Source organism: Chiloscyllium plagiosum, chromosome 18, assembly GCF_004010195.1.
Source record: "Chiloscyllium plagiosum isolate BGI_BamShark_2017 chromosome 18, ASM401019v2, whole genome shotgun sequence".
Lineage (NCBI taxonomy): Eukaryota > Metazoa > Chordata > Chondrichthyes > Orectolobiformes > Hemiscylliidae > Chiloscyllium > Chiloscyllium plagiosum.
In genome coordinates, this window is record NC_057727.1 from 8,104,206 (window position 1) to 8,127,189 (window position 22,984).

General features: G+C 39.7%; 1 protein-coding gene across 2 annotated transcripts in view; it reads right to left on the reverse strand.

Annotated features, from left to right (window-relative positions):
• Nucleotides 1-969: 969 nt before the first annotated feature.
• The window catches only part of prkar2aa (protein kinase, cAMP-dependent, regulatory, type II, alpha A), a 319,318-nt gene continuing 297,303 nt past the window's right edge, over nt 970-22,984 (reverse strand). Inside the window, exons 13-17 of one of the 2 annotated variants that reach the window (XM_043707640.1) lie at nt 20,791-20,892; nt 18,271-18,345; nt 13,174-13,239; nt 4,378-4,516; nt 970-3,253 (exon numbers count right to left, since the gene is read on the reverse strand). In XM_043707640.1, coding sequence (XP_043563575.1) covers nt 3,120-3,253; nt 4,378-4,516; nt 13,174-13,239; nt 18,271-18,345; nt 20,791-20,892 — 516 coding nt within the window. In that variant the 3' untranslated portion in view covers nt 970-3,119. The remainder of the gene's footprint in view (nt 3,254-4,377; nt 4,517-13,173; nt 13,240-18,270; nt 18,346-20,790; nt 20,893-22,984) is intronic. The other variant, XM_043707638.1, reaches the window with a different exon arrangement.

The following is a 22,984-nucleotide window of genomic DNA, read 5'->3' on the forward strand; positions in this document are numbered from 1 at the left end:
AGCTAGTCCCTTCAATGCAAAATACATTGCTTACCACCAACAGAACTGGCAGCATCTGTGTTCTTTTCAAAGTCAGAATGCCAGGCTGAATGTTAATTTTGTATCACATTAAGTAGTAAATATTACGGAAGAATAGCCTTGAACCATGCAAAAAAAAAGCTTGAAGTAAAGTAAAGCACAAAACTCTCAAAAAATGGTCCATATATCAATGGTAGATGGAAGTGCTGTTTTCAATAAAATGCCAAAACCCAAGAAATCAAAAGTAGAACAGTGGATCAAAGGTTGAGTGGAACAGTACAAGAAGAAAATGATACATCAAGCACCGTAAGTTCTCTGATATTATACTACTGGTCAAGAGGGCAAAATACTGTAATCATACGCGTTTGGCATTTGCCATCTGTGCGCGCACACACACACACACAAACAGACACAATGCTTATTACAGCCCCAAATTTTATTTCAGAGACTTATTCACAATGTAGTTGGAGTGCTTCAAAAGCTGCTCTACATTTAGTCAGTCTTTAATTTATTCCTCTTAGGACGTCCAACCTGACTAGCAGACTATGGCCTTAATAAAACACTTTGACGCTGGAACTGACTAGTTTGTACTTCCCTCTCTCTCGAGGAACAATGATATCTTCAACACCGCTATGGCTAAGAGTTGCCAGTGTCAGAAATCTCCCAATGCAGCATGTACTCTCCCAATGCAGCATGTACTCTCCCAATGCAGCATGTACAACATGCTGTTTTGTAGAAAAATCCAGAGCTAGTTACATGACCTTACATTATCCATCACATCTAGCACTTCACAATCAGGCCTGACCCAGCATCATATGCTGGATCTGCTCCATCAGGGTCACATTGTCAGCCCCCAGTTAAGTTCATAAGTAAATGCAGCAGGTGTACACCTAAACGAAATGATGAGAATACAAATTTGCACAAAAGTGAAAATGAATTACTAAAGCAAGCTTTTTCAAAATCAAAAGAACTTTTAATTTTCATCCATGTTCTGTCTGCTTTCTCCTGCTCCTCATCCGAAGATACCAAATCCCTGACAGGGTCTGGTTTTACAGGCATCAGCTCCCCTACAGGATGAGGCAATTCATCATGCACCAGCCTCAGCTATCAATGCCAACAGGAGACATTACACAGTCAAGCGCATGAATGTCCAATTCTTAGCTGGTTAGCGACGAAGAGGTGTAATCCAGGGATGCTGAGCTCTTGCTAATGATCTTCAGCAGCAAGCAGGTGCAGATGAATTGATTCAACACAGAATAGAGAGTTACACCCAGGAACAGTGAGTCAAGCCAAGCGTTTACCATGTAATTAGGATTCCAAGAAACAAAAGAGTTTGGTAAATTTTCACAGCAGATTTCTGCTTATTTACCAACATTTCTGAGTCTAACAAGTCTGTGCTTGGTTAAGAGAAACATATGACAATATTTCAGGATTTATTGTAGGGTGAACAGGTTTGTGGAAAAAATACACACAACATTTAAAAAAGTAACCTTAAATCATTTTTTCTAAACTTTAGGATCTAGTAACTTATTCAAATGAATTTTAAATAAATCATGTGATCCTGAATAAAATAGTGGCGGCACTCACTTTACGTAGCTTGTTACACCATATTAACTTAAAAAAAACTTCCATTAAGCAATAACTATTTTCATGATTCAATGACTGCAGGTACTCCTGTTCTGTGGCGCACGACTGTTAATGGATCTGGTCACACATTAAATTCCTCAACAGCGTTTCCTAATTACAGCTCATCATGCCATGGCTTTTGAACGTTAGACTGAGCTCCAAGTTAGAAATATAACATCTCAATGCTAGCCTCAACTAGTCGGCTCAACATTTCCCTGAAGAGTGCAAACAGGTCAAGAAGTGGCTTGCACTACACAAAAAAAAAGACAAGGAAGGAAACTTTTCAGAGATGAGTCCTGCATAACACTTAATCATGCCAATTCCAGAATATCGGTCCGGTGAACTGAATCTCCTTCCGCCTGATATGCCCACAAAGAAACATTGAAGGGGAAAGAAAAACACAACTCAAATATTAATAACAAAATAGATCAAAAACAATTTTTTTCACTTTGTAGAAATTGTCTAATAGTGCAAACTGCTAGCTATGGCAGTCACAAGGAACATGCACAAGGTTATAGCAGGTAACCACTGTGCTTGAGAAGGCCCTTTTGTTAAAAGCAACACAGTTCAACCCAAAACTGCTGAAGAACCTCAACAAAAAAAAAGTGTGGGTGGCTGGTGGGTGAGAAGAGTTACAGCAAATGGAAACCGTGTATCACCTGACAAGGTTTTACAAAAAAACACGACAGACAGGAATAACACTGCTTTTTGAACGCATCTGTGTGATTAGCAGGAGCAACAAACTAGAGACTTGCTTTTCCAGTTGTACTGCTCTAATTCTGCAAATTGAGCATTTTGCCACCTTTGTTGTTCTTGAAGATCATCAAGTCCTCTGAATGATGTCATACTTAAGACCTGAATCATCCTGAGTTCCCATGATGGATACACAACTTGCATTTTTGAAACCCCTTGATTTGAAAAACAGCTTTTGTGGTCTTAACACAATTCAGGGATCTTTAAAGCTTTATATGAAACATTAAAACCTATCCCAGATACTGTTTAATGTAACACTCAGTGGTGAAACCACAGAAGCAATCAAACTTTACAATCATTTTTTTTAAGCTTTTTTGGTAATAACTGGCCACCTATTCATAAGTAACAAAGAAACACTGAATTTCATCAATTTCATCTTATCAAAAGTTACATTTAGTATTTGTCTTTGTTGTTCAGTTTGATAATTCCTAAATCAACATTTTATCTGGTTTTGAAAGAAAAATCAAGATACAGAATAAATGCTTTTAAATTCAAGAAGGCAGATAACAAAACAGAAACAAACATATGCCACTTATTTTCCCATCCCTGTCTGGCCTGTAATGTATTTCATCATTACATGGTAGCTACCCCATGGGATGCAAAGAGCCAGAAAATGCTGCTTTGCCCACACTCTGCTTTTTTTTCAGGGGGGGTTTTAATTGTGTGTGGATAATTTTCACTTTGTTTTCATCAATGTGAGAAGACACTGGATGACAATGTGCCTATATACCAGGATTCTCCAAGTCCAAACTAGTGCCAAACAAGGAGACAAGCTGTTCTTCATAATTCACTATATTTCTCTTCATGATGTCCATGCAAGGGCCTAACAATCTTTCAAACGCTTGAATATCCATCACTGAAGAGAGAAGACAAAAGAAATTGTTTTAAAAAAACTTGATAAGCTCACTGTTTTGAGTTAACAAAATATTTTGCACGAGTCTGCTGAACAAATGAAAACTAGAGACGACATAAGATTCCACAAAAATATAGTGCCTTTCTCTTAAGCTCACTAGAGCTCCTTGAAGTGAATCATCAGATGAATTTGCTTTCTCAAGTGTCATGTTTACTTCAGAGTATGCAACATGTCACAGTAACCTAAATCATGGTCCTATATTACATTTAATGCATTTTCACCCATTCTCCACTGAATTTAACATGCAGATACAGAAAACAATTAAGAGGCCAGTGACATGCCAGAATATAGATTCATAGAGCCATGTTGCAAGGAAATTGCAGTATAAGAAAAAAAAGTCTTGCTGCCATTTGTATGATTTTGATTAGAAGACATCCAGAATAATATGTGCATTTGTGGTATTCATATTGTAAGAAGGATATATTTGCAGGCAGTTCAGCAAGGGTGCAATAGATTAATTCTTCAAATGAGGGTTGTCCAATGGCAAAAGACTGAGTGAATTGGGGATACACTTTGTGGAGCTAGGAGAATGGAATATGATCTCAGTGAAACATTCAAAGGCAAGGAAGGCCTTTGTCAGGGTCGATAATGGGAGGTTGATTTTCTTCTCTGGGAATGAAGAACATGAGGGCATAGACTCAGGGTACGGGTCAATTATTTAGGATTGAGAAGAAATTTCTTTCTTCATATGATTGCAAAACTTTGGAATTCATTACCCCAAAGGATTGTGAACGCTTCATCATGTATATTTGTTCTTGGGACAGACACATGATTTTTTTCTCAAAGTCAAGAGATACAGCAAATGGGGAAGCAAATTTAAGGCAGACAGTCAAACTGAATGGCAGAACAAGCTTGAGTAGCCATATTGTCTACTTCTGCCCATATTTCTAATGTTTACTCTATACAATAGATTACCTGAAGTGAAGTCTGTGGGTTGGGATAAGAGTCTACAACATTACTAGATTTGGATGCAAGTGTTTGAAATGATCCAATTATGACTCTTTAACAATTCTCATTCCACTGTTTATTTTATAAGTTTTGTTTTGAACAAGATAAAAAATACTTGCCTAAGCACTTGACTTCTCCGACAGCATACGCTGAAGCTGCTCTGGGTTTGTTGGTAACCAATGCTAGCTCTCCAAAATACTGCCCCTTGGTACACCTGGCAATCTCTACTTCAGTCTTATCCTGTTGACTCACCAATGTCTTGAGATTCAGTACATTAGGTAATAGAGAAATAAACACAATCAGTTGTCTTCAGATCAGTTGAATACTATACAAAAGGTTATCTGAAAAAAAAATGCACTCAAAAGTTCAGCCTTGGAGTGCATATACCCAAATTTTACTCCATATCATTTCCTATTTCTGCACCCACTCTGCTTCCTTCAATTAGGTCTGTGAAGTTGAAGTTTATATATTCAGAAACCTAAATCAAAATTCAATCTATTGTCAAATTTTAAGAGCATAATCGGAATTTCTGGAAACTATACAGAGGAACCACAATTTATCAGGCATTCGATTATATGTCGGATTATCCAGCAAGATTGCAAGATCCTGATGCTCGGCTAAACTGTTATCAGGCATTCGATTACCAGAAATTCAATTAACCGAACAACATACTCCTTGCCCGTGTCCTTCAGATAATCGAGACTCCTCTGTACATGGAAACTACAATTATTAAATAATTTGAAAAAAATGATTGCTTTTGCTTTGGGTAGTTGATTCAAGTTTGTCAATGCATTTTGATTGCTGTAATAAAGCAGGAAGTTACATTCATAATGAATGAGCAAGTATGGCTACAATGAACAGGAAAAAATGCAGAAACTTGTAATGCTTTTGCAGAAACATTCAAAAAGAAGTCAGGTCAACATTTCACATGTGGCCATACATCAACATTTTACACATAGTTCATCATAAAGATTTAACCTGCCTTCCTCCTTCAGATGCAGTACATCTACTTATGCCAACAGGCTGACATATTGTTGCTGTCAATTACAAAATCTCCTGAATAACAGTTTCCGAGAATCCAGAAGCAGAAGTACCACCTTTAATGGGCTAAGAATCTACATCCATCTCGACTAACACCTCCTGCATCTAAAATATCCTTTTTCTCTTCAAAGACCTTAAGGTATTGCTAGTTTCAAGATTGAATCAATCTCTACTACAACTCTATCTCCCAGTTGTTGAGTGACACAAGGGAGAAAATAGCAGGAACACTGGCAACAATTTTCCAGCCACAGAGGAAGTACCAGAGAACTGGATCTCAGCCAATGTGGTACCACAGGAGAGGTGCTAGAGGACTGGAACTCAGCCACTGTGGTACTACAGGAGAGGTGCCAGAGGACTGGAGCTCAGCCACTGTGGTACGACAGGAGAGGTGCCAGAGGATTGTAGGACAGTCAATGTTGTACCATTATACAAAAGGGTGGCTGGGATAAATCGGGAAACTTCAGGGAAGTCAGTCTAACTTCAGTGGTGAGTAAATTATTGGAAGAAACTTGAAGCCACAGAATTAATTTGCACTTGGAGAGCCAATGATTAATCAAGAACAGTCAGCCTGTTTTGTTAAGGGGAGGTCATGCCTAACCAAGTTGATTGAATTTTTCAAAGAGGAGACCAGGTTTATCGATAAGGGCAATGTATTTGATGTAGTTTACTTGGACTTCAGCAAAGCTTCTGATGAGGTGCTGCATGGGAGCCTGATAGCAAAAGAAAGAATGCATGGGATCCATGAAAAATTAACTAATTGGATGAACAATTGGCAAGCGGCAGTAAGTAGAATGTGATAATGGAGGGCGTTTTGTGACTGGAAACCTTGTATCCAGTGGGGTTCCACAGGGATTAATGTTAGTGCTCAGGTGTGTGGCCTATATAAATGATTTAAACTTGAATGGAGGAGGATTGATCATAGTTCATGGATGATGCGAACATTACTGATGTGGTACATAGTGGTGAAAATAGACTTAGATTACAGGAGGATATAGATGGGCTGGTCAGATGGGCTGATCAGTGGCAAATGAAATTCATTTGAAATAAGTGAGAGATTTTTCAGAATTTTCTCCAACAGCCCTAATAGAAGACTCACTGGTCTGTAATTCTCTTATTTATCTCGACCATCCTTCTTGAAAAGTGGAAGCCCATTCATTGTCTTCTAGTCCTCTGGCACCCCCCTGTGGTCAGAGAGGAATTAAAAATTTAAGATTTTCTCCTTCATCTCCAACAGCAGCTTGGGACAGAACTCCTCTGGACCTGGGGATTCATCCACTTTTAAGCTAGCCAAAACCACTAATAGTTCGTTACTCCCTATGTCAATCTGCTTTTTCCCCAAAGGACATTGTCCTTCTCCCAATGAAGACAGATGTGAAGCACTCCTTTAATACCCTGCCAATGATCTCTAGCTCCGTGCACAGATGGTCCCTCATGGACCCTACACTTTTCCTGGATTATTCTCTTGCTCTCCTGCTCACTCTGTACCCTACTCAGGCATTTGTTGATTAATTCCCTTTGTACCTACTAAAAAGGCTGTCTTTTTGCCTTGTTATCTAGTACTGAATATTTCCAGACATCTGGGGTTCTCTGGTTCGTTGCTCCTGAATCTCACCGTCAAGGAAACAGGTTAGATCTGAGATCTCCCTATTTCCTTTTTAAACAACCCCCACCCCCATTCTGCTGTCAATTTTCCCTGCATGCAGCTGTTCCCAGTGCACTTTATCCAGATCCTACCTTATTTTCATAAAATCTGCCTTCCCCAGATCTAAAATGCTTTCTTGCAGACCATCTTTTTCCTTTTCTGTAACAAACTTAAAAGCATATTGTGGTTTGGTCACTATCATTAAAATGCTTCCACACTGCCATCTCAAACATTTGTCCAGCTTTGTTCCTCAGAATTTGGGCCAAAACTGTGCCATTTCTTGTTGAACATTTTGTGCGCTACGAGCACATGTCTTATGTGCTTTCGGTGCTACGAGCTAGTGAGGGCATGAATAGAAGGACAGAGCAGATGAATGCATGGCTGAGGAGCTGGTGTATGGGAGAAGGGTTCATATTTTTGGATCATTGGAATCTCTTTTTTGGGCAGAAGTGACCTGTATAAAAAGGACAGATTGTACCTAAATTGGAAAGGGACTAATACATTGGCAGGGAGATTTGCTAGAGCTGCTTGAGAGGATTTAAACTAGTAAGGTGGAGGTGTGGGACCAAGGGAGATAGTGAGGAAAGTGATCAATCGGAGACTGGTGCAGTTGAGAACAGAAGTGAGTCAAACAGTCAAGGCAGACAGGGACAAGGTAGGACTAATAAATTAAACTGCATTTATTTCAATGCAAGGGGCCGAACAGGGAAGGCAGATGAACTCAGAGCATGGTTAGGAACAAGGGACTGGGATATCATAGCAATTACAGAAACATGGCTCAGGGATGGGCAGGACTGGCAGCTTAATGTTCCAGGATACAAATGCTACAGGAAGGGTAGAAAGGGAGGAGAGAGAGGAGGGGGAGTGGTGTTTTTGATAAGGGATAGCATTAACAGCTGTGCTGAGGGTGGATATTCCTAGAAATACATCCAGGGAAGTTATTTGGGTGGAACTGAGAAATAAGAAAGGGATGATCACCTTATTGGGATTGTAATATAGACCTCCTAATAGTCAGAGGGAAATTGAGAAACAAATTTGTAAGGAGATCTCAGCTATCTGTAAGAATAATAGGGTGATGATGGTAGGGGATTTTAACTTTCCAAACATCGACTGGGACTGCCATAGTGTTAAGGGTTTAGACGGAGAGGAATTTGTTAAGTGTGTACAAGACAATTTTCTGATTCAGTATGTTGATGTACCTACTAGAGAAGGTGCAAAACTTGACCTGAAATAAGGCAGGGCAGGTGACTGAGGTGTCAGTGGGGGAGCACTTTAGGGCCAGTGACCATAATTCTATTAGATTTAAAATAGTGATGGAAAAGGATAGACCAGATCTAAAAGTTGAAGTTCTAAATTGGAGAAAGGCCAATTTTGACGGCATTAGGCAAGAACTTTCAAAAGCTGATCGGGGACAGATGTTCACATGTAAAGGGACGGCTGGAAAATGGGAAACCTTCAGAACTGGGATAACGAGAATCCAGAGTAAGTACATTCCTGTCAGGGTGAAAGGAAAGGCTGGTAGATATAGGGAATGCTGGATAACTAAAGAAATTGAGGGTTTGGTTAAGAAAAAGAAAAAAGTATATGTAAGGTATAGACAGGATAGATCGAGTGAATCATAAGAAGAATATAAAGGCAGAAGGAATATACTTAAGAGGGAAGTCAGGAGGGCAAAAAAAGGGGACATGAGATAGCTTTGACAAATGGAATTAAGCAGAATCCAAAGGGTTTTTACAAATATATTAAGGACCAAAGGGTAACTAGGGAGAGAATAGGGCCTCTCAAAGATCAGCAAGGCAGCCTTTGTGTGGAGCCACAGAAAACGAGGGAGATACTAAACGAGTATTTTGCATCAGTATTTACTGTGGAAAAGGATATGGAAGATATAGACTGTAGGCAAATAGATGGTGACATCTTGAAAAATGTTCAGATTACAGAGGAGGAAGTGCTGGATGACTTGAAATGGGTAAAGGTGGATAAATCCCCAGGACATGATCAGGTGTACCTTAGAACTCCGTGGGAAGCTAGCAAAGTGATTGCTGGGCCTCTTGCTGAGATATTTGTATCATCGATAGTCACAGGTGAGGTGCCAGAAGACTGGAAATTGGCTAACGTGGTGTCACTGTTTAAGAAGGGAACTATAGACCAGTGAGCCTGTCATCGGTGGTGGGCAATCTGTTGGAGGGAATCCTGAGGGACAGGATGTACATGTATTTGGAAAGGCAAGGACTGATTCGGGATAGTCAATATGGCTTTGTGCGTGGGGAATCATGTCTCACAAACATGATTGATTTTTTTGAAGTAACAAAGAGGATTGATGAGGGCAGAGCAGTAGATGTGATCTATATGGACTTCAGTAAGGCGTTCGACAAGGATCCCCATGGGAGACTGGTTAGCAAGGTTAGATCTCATAGAATACAGGGAGAACTAGCCATTTGGATACAGAACTGGCTCAACGGGTAGAAGGGTGGTGGTGGAGGGTTGTTTTTCAGACTGGAGGCCTGTGACAAGTGGAGTGACTCAAGGATCAGTACTGTGTCCTCTACTTTTTGTCATTTACATAAATGATTTGGATGCGAGCATAAGAGGTACAGTTAGTAAGTTTGCAAATAACACCAAAATTGGAGGTGTAGTGGACAGCAAAGAGGGTTACCTCAGATTACAACAGGATCTCGACCAGATGGGCCAATGGGCTGAGGAGTAGCAGGTGGAGTTTAATTCAGATGTGAGGTGCTGCATTTTGACAAAGCAAATCTTAGCAGGGCTTATACACTTAAAGGTAAGGTCCTAGGGAGTGTTGCTGAACAAAGGGACATTGGAGTGCAGATAGATAGGATAGTGAAGGAGGCGTTTGGTATGCTTTCCTTTATTGGTCAGAGTATGGAATACAGGAGTTGGGAGGTCAAGTTGCAGGTGTACAGGACATTGGTTAGGCCACTGTTGGAATATTGCGTGCAATTCTGGTCTCCTTCCTATCGAAAAGATGCTGTGAAACTTGAAAGGGTTCAGAAAAGATTTACAAGGATGTTGCCAGGGTTGGAGGATTTGTGCTATAGGGCGAGGCTGAACAGGCTAGGGTTGTTTTCCCTGGAGAGTCGGAGGCTGAGGGATGACTTTATAAAAGGTTTACAAAATTATGAGGGGCATGGATAGGATAAATAGAAAAAGTCTTTTTCCTGGGTTCAGGGAGTCCAGAACTAGAGGGCGTAGGTTTCGGGTGTGAGGGGAAAGATATAAAAGAGACACAAGGGGCAACTTTTTTATGCAGAGGGTGATGAGTGTATGGAATGAGTTGCCAGAGGAAGTGGTGGAGGCTGGTACAATTGCAACATTTAAGAAGCATTTGAGTGGGTATATGAATAGGAAGGGTTTGGAGGGATGTGGGCTAGGTGCTGGCAGGTGGGACTAGATTGGGTTGAGATATCTGGTCGGCATGGACGGGTTGGACCAAAGGGTCTGTTTCTATGCTGTACCTCTATGACTATGTGTTGACACAAATGGCTCTCTTCAAAATGTCTCAAGAAATCTGCCTGCTCTAAACCCCTTAGACTATGACTATCGTAATTAATGTTGGGCAAGTTGAAATCCCCTAATATAGTTACCCTGTAATTTTAACATACCTCAGTGAATTGTCTACATATCTACTCCACTATTGCCAGCTGACTGTTTGGGGCCAAAATACACGCCCAGCTGTGTGACTGGCCTCTTTTTATTCATAAGCTCCACCCTCAAAGCCACATTTGAAGACCTTTCCAAGATATCGTCCTTCCTTACTGCAGTAACTGACTCCTTAATTAATAATGCAACACCACCCCTTCTTCTACACTTTCCCTTTTCACCTGGGAGAACTGGTGAAGTGTAATTAAGCTCAGAACACTGAGTTACCAGTCCTGCCCCTCATTCAATCACATCTGTGATGGTATAAATATTGCAATCCCACATGTCATTCATGACCATAACTTACCTGTCTTTTCTAAAGTAGTCCTAACATTAGAGTACAGGCTATCCAGCCTCATCTTGCACCCTTGAAACTCAACATGGCTGAATTCTTTTATCTTGGTTCCTTTACTACAGTATGCTGTAGAGGAGAAAGTGAGGACTGCAGATGCTGGAGATCAGAGCTGAAAATGTGTTGCTGGAAAAGGGCTCATGAAGAAGGGCTCATGCCCGAAAAGTCAATTCTCCTGTTCCTTGGATGCTGCCTGACCTGCTGCGCTTTTCCAGCGACACATTTTCAGCTACAGTATGCTGTACCCAGAGTATACTAACAGTGTGTCCCCTCCCCTGCTGAACTGGTTTAAACTTCTCCCAACAGCACTCGCAAGCCTGCAAGCAAGGATGTTGGTCCCACTCTTGGTCATGCTTGTACAAGTCCTACCTTCCCCAGAAACAGTCCCAGTGATTAGGAATTTAAAACCCTTCCAGCTCACCAACTCTTGAGTCACATTTTCATCTGCCTTATTCTCCTTTATCTGTATTCATTTGCACTTGACAAAGCAGTAATCCAAAGATTACAACCTTTGAGGTTCTGCTTTCTAGTTTACTAATTAAACATATAATTCCCTGAATTCTTGATGCAAGACATCATCCCTCATTTTATGTAATTTGTACCAATGTGTACATCAACCTCTGACTTATCATTCTCCCCTTCAGAATGCCTTGTAGCTGTTCAGTGACATCCCTGACTCTGGCCCCAGGGAGGAAACCCTGGAGCCATGCTGCAGAAATGCATGCAACTTCCTCTATGCTCAGTTTATTGCTTTTAACTTGGGCTAACAAGTCTGCAACTACCATTACCCTTCTTCACCTGATTGAACAGTTCATCTTTTAACTCCGCTCATTTCCTCAAAATAAAGGATGCCACTGTAAACCTGAATAGCATTAGCTATATTTTTGTTCCAGCCATATTCAAATCTGCTCCTCTCTTGCACATAGATTATAAACATCAGTCCTACTTCCTGCTCTAGCTCCAATCTGAACAACTTAATTAAAGCTACTTTTAATTTTCACCCCTCATGCCATTATGTGTTCAATTTCCAACAACTCTCTTTTGCTTTTTAATCTGTACTTCTGGAAATAAGTTTTTTATTTAAACCAATATTAGGGATAAACTCTCGACTTGTACAGCTCCTCAATTACACTTCTCATCACTCTCTGGCTATAAGGACTCTATTCCCTTCTCTAACTTTTCAGTCTGTTACACCAAAGTGATGGCTCCACCTTCCCCAGTGTTTCTAATAGGATGCTTCTTTTGACCAGATGAAGATTTCCAGATGAGGAAGACCATGAGTGTGAAACCATAACCATCCCTTGTCCCTCAAGATTGGTCCTCCATCCCAGAATCTGCTTGACCCATGAATCTTCCAAGTAATAATACTTCACAACTTCCAGTACCTTCAGTGTACTACCACATAGCTTCCTTGCTATAAGCATTCTGAAGGGGCCATTCTCTCCAAGATCCTGATTCACTCCTTTATCACCTCCGAACATTAATTTCCCTTCCTACACAACCAAAAGAGATGCTACATCTATTCTTTCCTCTCAAATCTTCCCATTGTCCTGGTCTCCAAATAGTCCTCCAAGGTGAATCAGCAATTCGTTTACAAATTTTGTATGTAACACGCACTGCTCACAATGTGCTCTTTTCTACACCTGGGAGTCTAAATCTAATAGAGTGATCAATTTGCTGAACATCTCCACTCAGTTCACAAACGTAACTAAGCTTCTGATTACTTTCCACTTTAGTTCTCAATCCTACTCTGGTCTCTATTTCTGGAAGTGTTTAATGAAGCTCAAGGTAAGCTTGGGGAGCAGAAACTCAGCTTTTGTTTAAGCACATTACAGCTTTCTGGACACAAGGTGGAGTTCAACAATTCTGGGTTGCATCCACTACTCCAGCTTTCTCAGTCAGCAGATTTTGGTCATGCTCTTGTTTTAAATTGCTTTATTGTTACCTATTTTTGGCATTCTCAGTTTGTTATTTAAACACTACTCACTATTAGTTCATTCTTAACTCCTTACTGACCCACCTATTTTGTCTCAACTGTACATTTGCATTCAAATAGTCTAATTTTTAATGTTTTCTCACGATGAAGGATCATTGACCTGAAATGTTAACTCTTTTCTCTTGCCTCTTACACTGCCCAACCCACTGGGTATTTCAAGCAACTACAGTATTTTGTAATTATTGTATACGACCATTTGATATCCATCTGTGCTCAAAGCATTTTACCTTGCTCTTGATCATGATCTTCACTTCACCCGATTCTACAATGAAGAAACAGTCTGCTTTGTCACCCTGTGTAAAAACAGAGATTTCTTTTAAATCACAACCTTACGGTGCATGTAGTAAAACTATTAGATTACAATTAGATTACTTACAGTGTGGAAACAGGCCCTTCGGCCCAACAAGTCCACACCGACCCGCCAAAGCATATACCACCCAGACCCTACATTTACCCCTTCACCTAACACTACGGGCAATTTAGCATGGCCAATTCACCTAACCTGCACATTTTTGGATTGTGGGAGGAAACCAGAGCACCCGGAGGAAACCCACGCAGACACGGGGAGAATGTGCAAACTCCACACAGAGAGTCGCCTGAGGCGGGAGTTGAACCCAGGTCTCTGGCGCTGTGAGGCAGCAGTGCTAACCACTGTGCCACCGTGCCGCCCACTAATCTAATCTAATCTAAAAAAAAGTAATCTAATCTAATCTAATCTAAAACTATGCGGTTACTCAAATACTTCAATGTGCATTCATTTGACTGCTGTAATAATTAACATGTGCAGAAGCACACATTTCACTTTCTTCAAATAACATTGCTAATTCTTTTATCCATATAAAATACATAGGGGAATTAAGTACTTGAATGTTTCAGATACCCCTCACCTCCCAGAACAAGAAGGCATGATGTAAAATGGAGATTGGCCACCGAGAAGGAAAAATCTGGAATTCACTCCCACAAGCAGACACTGCACTGAATTAAAAATTTCCAGGTTGATTTTGATAATTTTTGTTGGACAAGGGTATCACATACAAGAAAGTCAGGTAAACGGAATTGAGACTTGAGGAGCCGAATGATTTATTCCTGCTCCAATGTACTTGGGGATCAAACTTTGACACCATTTGGATTAGATTAGATTAGATTAGATTACATTACATTACAGTGTGGAAACAGGCCCTTCGGCCCAACAAGTCCACACCGACCCGCCGAAGCGAAACCCACCCATACCCCTACATTTACCCCTTACACAACACTACGGGCAATTTAGCATGGCCAATTCACCTGACCCTGCACATCTTTTGTGACTGTGGGAGGAAACCGGAGCACCCGGAGGAAACCCACGCAGACACGGGGAGAACGTGCAAACTCCACACAGTCAGTCGCCTGAGGCGGGAATTGAACCCGGGTCTCAGGCGCTGTGAGGCAGCAGTGCTAACCACTGTGCCACCGTGCAGCCCACCAGTTTAGTTTAAGGGCACAAAAACTTCCCATTTGTTGGTCATAAAGTCAATTTGGATAATCTCAATCATGAACCCTCATCGGTTAAACAATCAACGTGCATTGAGTAGCGATGATGGATATAAAGAATTTCACACTTTAGACATTATGAGTTGGATCATACTGATCAGTTCTGACTATAAGACAATAGGGACTAGGTTACAGAATCTAGGACACCATGTTTAAAATTTAGGAAGAACAATTACAGCTGGCTGTAACATCATTGATAATTTAAACACTCAAGAGAAAGTTGTAATAGAGAAGTTTTGGAGGCTAAAGAATTTCTCATCAGAATCCCACTTTTTTGGTATTTAGGATCTTTGGAACCTGGTGAGAATGTAAAGAAGACCATAAGACCATAAGACATAGGAGCGGAAGTAAGGCCATTTGGCCCATCGGGTCCACTCCGCCATTCAATCATGGCTGATGAGCATTTCAACTCCACTTACCCACATTCTCCCCGTAGAAGAAATAGTAACGTGAGCAGGCCATTTGAGTCTCAATGCAAGCATGACTAATTTTCAACATCAACTTGACCTTGACTATTCCATTTCCCTTCATTCCCTCCATATTCAAGAATCTACTGAGCTTGGACTTAAATCTGATCATTTACTTATTACATTTTGAAGTACTTGTGATTTCCAAATCTCAAGGGCTAAGCCAAGTGGTTCACTAATGTCTTTTGGGGAAGAGAACTTGCTACTTTAGTCTGGCCAATGTATAACTCCAGTTACATACTGATATGGTTGATTTTTCAGGTCCATTAACAGCAAACCACTCAGTTCTGTCACCAGCCTCTTACAAATAGAGAGTCTCAATGCAGGCATGACTAATTTTCAACATCAACTTGACCTCGACTATTCCATTTCCCTTCATTCCCTCCATATTCAAGAATCTACTGATCTTGGACTTAAATCTGATCATTTACATTACATTTTGAAGTACTTGTGATTTCCAAATCTCCAGGGCTAAGCCAAGTGGTTCACTAATGTCTTTTGGGGAAGAGAACTTGCTACTTTAGTCTGGCCAATGTATAACTCCAGTTACATACTGATATGGTTGATTTTTCAGGTCCATTAACAGCAAACCACTCAGTTCTGTCACCAGCCTCTTACAAATAGATAACAGTTCCCCCTACCAGACACACCCATATCCTTGGCAACAAATAATATACAAAATTGAAAAACTGTTTCAGTTTTGAGTTACTCATTCCATAATTATATTAGTCTTCAAGATTTAGTTTCAGAGTTTTGTCCCAATAGCTCTGCAGTTTGTAAGGCATTATGCAGCTAAAAAACATACATCGAAACCAGGAGCAGAGCATCACCAATCCAAGCCTAAACACAAATAGAAAGCAGGTCATAACACCAGTGCTTCACCGGAGGCTCACTGGTGCTGTTACCTAGTATGGTGAAGAAACATCTGAAAACAAACCATCTAGTTCAGTGGAAAAACTTACATCCAGAACCTCATCCTGAGCTACAAATCTTCTCCAAACTCGCTAATCTAAAAATTACCTACCCTGAGATTGTGTCCTAATTCTCAGCCGCAAATAGTGGAAGCCATTTTCTGTGCAAAGCTCTTCAGGTCTGTCAGAATTACAATCAGGTCTCTTGCTCAACCTTCTAAGCTCTAATGAATCAGTCTCTCCTCATAGGACAGCCCTGCCATTCCCCAGAATCAGTCTAGTGAATCTGTGCTGCACTCTCTCAAATGGTAAGTAAACCCTTTCTTAGGTAAAACTGCACACAATACTCCAGCTCTGGTCTCACCAAAGCCCGGTATAACTGCAGTAAGACATCTGAACAGATGAAGGCAACCTACCACTTGGACACTAATTTCTGATAAAACAAGGCTGCAGAAAGCTTTTGGGAGGCCAAGGACTCCAGCTGATTTGTTAAGCAAGATTTGCCTTTCATAAACCCATGCCATGTTTCTCCAATCCTGTTAATGCTTTCGAAAGAGCTGTTACACTGGTCTGTTATTCTCTCTCTCTCTTTTTTAAATAGTGGGATTACGTTTGTCATACTCCAATCTGTAGGCACTGTACCAGTCTCTGTAGAATTTTGAAGATAACTACCAATGCACCTAATATGTCCAGTCCCACTTCCTATTGTACGAGATGGGAAGATTCCAGGTCTGATGTGTCGTCCAGAGCTGATCTCAGCTAGGCTATATAATTCATTTTGGCAATCCTGAATAAAGGATCGGGGGTAAAAAAAGAGCTGGAGTTGCTACACCAAATTGCTATCAAATAATCAGCTACTAGAATTGTTCACACAGGGCCATGAGACGAGGACTCATTGTCGTGATGCCCCTTACATGTCAACAGCCTTCACTCACTCACATAAGAATGGCTGTTTGTACTGTCACAACATTGATCGTTGCATTCAATCGGCCAATTTGATACTTGTGCTTTCCATGGACTGAAACGAGTTTAAAAGAGGAATGAAAACATTGATTTAAAATGAGCACAGGCAGCACCTGATCCACCCAGGGTTGTCCAGTTTTCATGACAGCGACAAACAAAACCAGTTCAAGCTAAATATAACATTTTACTCAAGGCAGTTAAATCAAACCAGCAATCCTTGGAGTCATGGAAAGGTGCTTGAAAGACTAAGCAGAGGGTTCACTTTGCTGAACATCTCCACTCAATTCCGAATTGATCCACACGATTATGAGAACGTTCACATGTTCGAAATGGAACCTCATTTACAATTATCAATGCTTAAAACATTACTACGGCAGACAGAGAATACACACCAGATTTACTTCAAGCGGCTTTATTTGTAGAACAGAGGAGATAGGATTATACACTGCAGAACTTGGTATAGGCTGAAGGCAGTTCTTACTATCTAAAGTAAAGGAGACAGTGGCAACACTGACTGGAAAGAAACATCAGGAAATTGGAAACTTAGAGGATAACTGCAATATCTGCTTCTGCTGACAGTCCAAGAAATCAACTAACCAACTATGATTGCAGATTATAACCTTATACATTATCCCAAGGACTATTAACTATATATTCATTTGCATTTTCCTTGCACTGAGCATTATCTCCTTTTAATTTCGTATGCACTTGTATGCATTAAAAATAATTTCAAAATCTTTGTTGCGATTGACTAGGAATGTTGTAACGAGTGGAGCTGGGTTACCCTTTCTCATCTGATCATAATGGAATAAGAAAGTACAAGGTTTTTGCCTGTCTTACTGTTCTAGAAATCAACAACTTGTCAAAAAAGAGAAAACAGGCTGAGACTAAAACAACAAATCTGGAGTTTGGAAGTTACTTATTTAAGTTGTTTAAAAGAAATCTCAGACATGCTGCAACCTGAATGCGTAATTAAATAGAAAATGCTGGAAATACTCAGCAGGTCTAGAAGCATCTGTGTAGACAGAAACTGCATTTCGAGCTAAGGATTTTTATTCAGAACAAGAAAACTTTAAGCTCATGAGAGGTTGAAGTGTGGAAAAAAAAAGGAAACGGACCGTGATATGGTAGAAGTTAGAACAGAATACACAAGAAAAGGACTGGTTGTGTAAGGCCAATCAGCATGGCCCAGGGACAAGTAAAAAACCAAATGACATGACTGGAAGTGATGAGTGTGGAATGATGAATAGCTGTCATCTGAAAAGAAAACCTTTTTCTACTCTGATGGAAGTTTAGTGATCTAAAATAGCAACTCCTGTTTCTACCTTCACAGATGCTCCCAGATGTGCTAGCCATTTCCAACATTTTCTGTTTATATTTCAGACAGCCAACATTCACATATATTCACTCTATATATAATAAAACTAAAATTATAGGTAAAACAACAACTTACCTGTGCAATGATAAGTTCATTGTCCTGATATGTCCTCACTTCTATTACATCAACAATCTTCATTCTTTCTGAAATCTGAAACAAAATAATTATTACAAATAATGTCAGTAAAATTGAAGGTAAATAACAATTTTTTCTTAAACGGAAAACAAATGACTTGAGTATTATTGGAATGTAATCAGGGTAGATTAAAATACCATGTCCAATGTTACGAAGCAAAGGTCGAACCCAACTGTTAATTAAAATCAAATACCCAGGAAAGTTGCCTCAGCTCGTAATCTGTTAAAATGTGTGAGTGACAGAGAAATTCTAATTTCTACTATTTAAAGAAAAAATTCATTTTTCTCACTGTAATAGTGAACATGAAACAAAACTATGCACAAATTTAAGTTCCCCTTTTCTTAACTACTTACAATGAGACTCCAACTCTAAAAATGCTGTTCCAATACCATAGTTACTAAATATTATAGTAATTTAATCTCAAGACCACACAGTCTGTCTTCAATCTTCCATCTGATCTTCCTGGATCGTCTTCTCTCTTTTTTCTGCAAAAATGTTTTACATGAAGAAGGTACCTTTGATAGAGAGGTGCTTTCTAATTTCTTTCAGAGCAAGATGTTAGATGGGCAGATAGCTCTCTGGCTCTACAGCAATTGTCTGTTGTTTGATGGCACTTGCTCTTTCTCTAATTTTCAAAATTAGACACTTTAAATTCTTATCATTTGATTGGTTTCCAGGTGTCAAGACAATAAAACTCAAATTCCATTGGTTTCTGGTATCCTGGGCATAATTTAAATGGTTAGATTCAAATTCTTGTCAAAACCACCACCAAAACTCAGGTATCCATTTAGCAGCCAATTTTAGACACTTTAAATTCTTATCATTTGATTGGTTTCCAGGTGTCCTGGGCATAATTTAAATGGTTAGATTCAAATTCTTGTCAAAACCACCACCAAAACTCAGGTATCCATTTAGCATTGGTTTCCGGTATCCTGGGCATAATTTAAATGGTTAGATTCAAATTCTTGTCAAAACCACCACCAAAACTCAGGTATCCATTTAGCAGCCAATTGTTACATTTGGAACAGCCCGACCTTTAGCTGGCATCTGTGGCTGGACTTTAAATTCAGAAAAGCACTTTCTATTTTAAATTACCATACATGCTTCCAACTTCGTAGCAGAAGCATAGAAACAGAATAAGTTATTCAACTCGAGCCTGTTCTGTCATTCAATGGGATAATAACTGATCTGTGATCAAACTCCATATGTCTGCCTTTTACCATATCCCTCAACAATTCTTATCTAAAAGAGTATTTATTATCATTTGCAGAAAAAAACTTCCAAGAATCTAATGCTTTTCTTTTCATCATCTGAACCACTAGGAGCAGAACAAATCTCCGAACAGTCAAAGTTTGCATTCTAAAAATAGGCTGGGACTTTTTTCACTGGAGTTAGGAGATTAAGGAGTGACTTATAGAGGTTTATAAAATCATGAGGGGCATAGATAAGGTGCGTAGCAAGGGCCATTTCCCTTGGGTGGAGGAGTTCAAAACTAGGGGACATATTTTCAAGGCAAGAGGAGAATATTTTAAAAAGGACATAAGGGGCAACATTTTTACACAGTGGTTTGTGTGCCGAATAAAATGCCTGAGGAATTGGTAGATGTAGGTACAATTACAATATTTAAAAGACATTTGAATAAGTACTTAAATAGGAAAGGTTTGGAGGGATATGGACTAAACTCAGGCAAATGGGGCTCGCTTAATTTGGGAACATGGTCAGCACAGACTAGTTGGTCCAAAGGGTCTGTTTCCATTCTCCATGACTCTATTTAGTACATACACAAACAGATAGTAAACAAGGCAAAGAAAAAGCATTGGAGAAACTTAGCAAGTCTGGCAGCATTTCTGGAGAAAGAAGCAGAGTTAATGTTTTAAGTTTTTATGCTGTTGACAAAGGGGGATGAGGAGCAAATGGAACAGATGAGGGCACCCAAAGCATAAGACAAAAAGGAGTGCTAATGGCACTTTGATGCAAAATAGATATTACTAGTGTGTGTGAATAATAGAAAGTTTCTTAGAAATACTAAATGAGGCATTGAATAATACAGTTCTTGCAAAATTGGGGGAACTCAAGTGTCAGCCACACACACCTGAACAGATGCCATAGATTAACACTGTAGGTAACATAGGGCAGCTCAGTTTGCTCTGAACATAAAAGATAAATGCAATCTTTCATCAGATACATCTGATGGTCAAGTAGGCCACTTGCTAAGACACACTAATTTTCTGGACTGTCAGGCGAAGCATCACAAAACAGAGATTTGGAGAGCATAATGATCTTTTTCCCAAGCAAGGGAAATAAAAAACTAACCTCCCTGAACCACCCCCCCATACAGCCCATTTTGTTTCTGACAGGAGGAAAGGATGGTTCATTTCATGAGGAATTCTGATACTTTGCTGATAGATGACAGCCAAAGATTTTGAAAAAGTTTGGTAAAGTGAAAAGAAACAACTGTACCTCCAGGGATTTCAGCAGTGGTACTGATTCAATGAAAGTTTCGTATGTCCTCCTCTTTTTCGCATTGTTTTTCACAATTATTCGTCGAAATGTAACACGATCCTACAAAGGTGATAAGGACATGAATTGATGGAAATCAGAACAGCAAGAAAATACCACATTTTTAAGATAAAGGTACAAAGACCCCAGACATCTGTCATTTTTTTCCTTTGTAGGTGTGAAGAGTGCAGAAGCAGCAGCACAGTTGTGTATGAGAGGCCAATACCGCTTTTTCCAAAGAAAGATATTGCTAGTTTAAATTTCCAGGTTCTTTTTGGCATGAATAGCTGAGTCCAATTCAATCTGCCACTTGCATTAAGGTGGGAGCATCCCCATTATGTCCAAAGTGTAAGATAAACATGGGTACTCTCACTCATTGTTTATGGTCTTGCCACAGGCTCTGTACGTATTAGAGTTCTATGGCAGGGGTTATTGAGAAGGTATTGAGGCTGAGGTGAAGATGGATCCTATCTCGCTCCTCCTGGGCCTACCCAATATACCCTCTTTGGATGCTTACGGGAAAAAAACGTTTTAATATCCTCAGTTTTTGTGCTAGGAAAAATGCTTTAATGTGTTGGGTTTCTGAACCCACCATCCCCCACCCCAGGCCTGTCGGGTTGGTTAAGGCTTTTTCACAAATATGGTGCACCGGAAAACAGAAAATGTTTTTACAGGATATGGCAGCCCTTTGTGGACTGCTTAGATGCAGATTTATCTGCCATTTTAACTAGGGCTTTCGCGTAGACATGGCATTCTGATTTAGTGTATTTGATGTTCTTGTGCTGAGCTGTATTGTTTATTTATTCATTAACTACCTTTACTGATTTGTCTATTTTGCACATGGGTATTGTAGCATTTTGGCTGTATTGCTGTTGATGTTGTTTCTTTTCTTTTTGTTGTTATATGTATGTAGAATAACATTTGCTGGTGTTGCAATTAATTTTCTTAAGATAGTTTTGTGAAGAAAGAAAAGTTTAATAAAAATTTTGTATTAAAAAATCTGTCACTTGCATAGCTTTTGATGCTAGATGCTATGTTATTGCAATTTACCCCATCAACTCCGACACTTGACCCCACCCTGAACTACCCCATCCAACTGGTAGCAGTTTCCTCCTCCACCCACTTATCGCACACATTTATCTTTTCAAAATGCTTTCAAGATCCAGAATATGCTAGTTACTGTTATAAAAATGAAATGCAGTAAGGCCTCCAGCACTGATCCTGTGCTGTGCTAGAAGGCTGCCGGAATAGGCATGCACTGCATTCCTCAGGATGCCAAATTGAATGTTCAAGCCAGAAACACAGACCTCCAGGGCAGGATAATTTGAAAAGGATCCAAATGCGATGCCACTGCTTGGAATAGTCAGCTCACTGTCTGTGTACACTACAAAAAAATATTTTCTGCACTCATTTTCCTATTATTTTTGCAGCATTTATTCCCCATTAACTCTTTTCCCGTTCTGGAGAAAAATATTTAATTCAATTCTATTCACTGGCTTTCAAATTGCAGCAAGTATATTTAAAAAACCATAAATAATTTTAAAATAATTGTGCACAAAAGGAACAAATTACTTCAAACTTCATTTTATTCCCTTAGTCCAGACCAATCAATTTCTCACTCCTTTTCTTACACATTCTCACCTTCAAATTATACTTGTTGTCAATTTAACATTTACAACACACAGACTACCCAGCAACATGATGCAAATGTTCTCTCTGCACTTCTTTTCAACTTGTCACTTTAATAACATTCATAATGGAACTCCCTATGTAAATTTAAGTCCTGTTAAACACTTTTACTGGTGGAGACTCCACAGCATCACCAACTGCTACGAAACAAAAAGATAAAAAAATCCTCATAATGAGTTAAATAAACTTGAATGAATTGATAGCAAAAAAAAAGCAAACAATATGACTTTAAAATGGGCCTAAGTTAAACCTGTATAGCTTATTGAATGGCCTCAACTCACAAATACCATCTCACCTGAAGCTTACACTACATCTAGAATTTCCATATATAGCTCTATGGGATTTATCTGAAACACAACATTTGTTACATACAGTAACAGTACCATGATGCAGGAATGACTACACAACCAAATGAACATTACAGCTCGGGGAGAGAACAGGAGAGGAGCGGGGAAGGAGAGGGAGA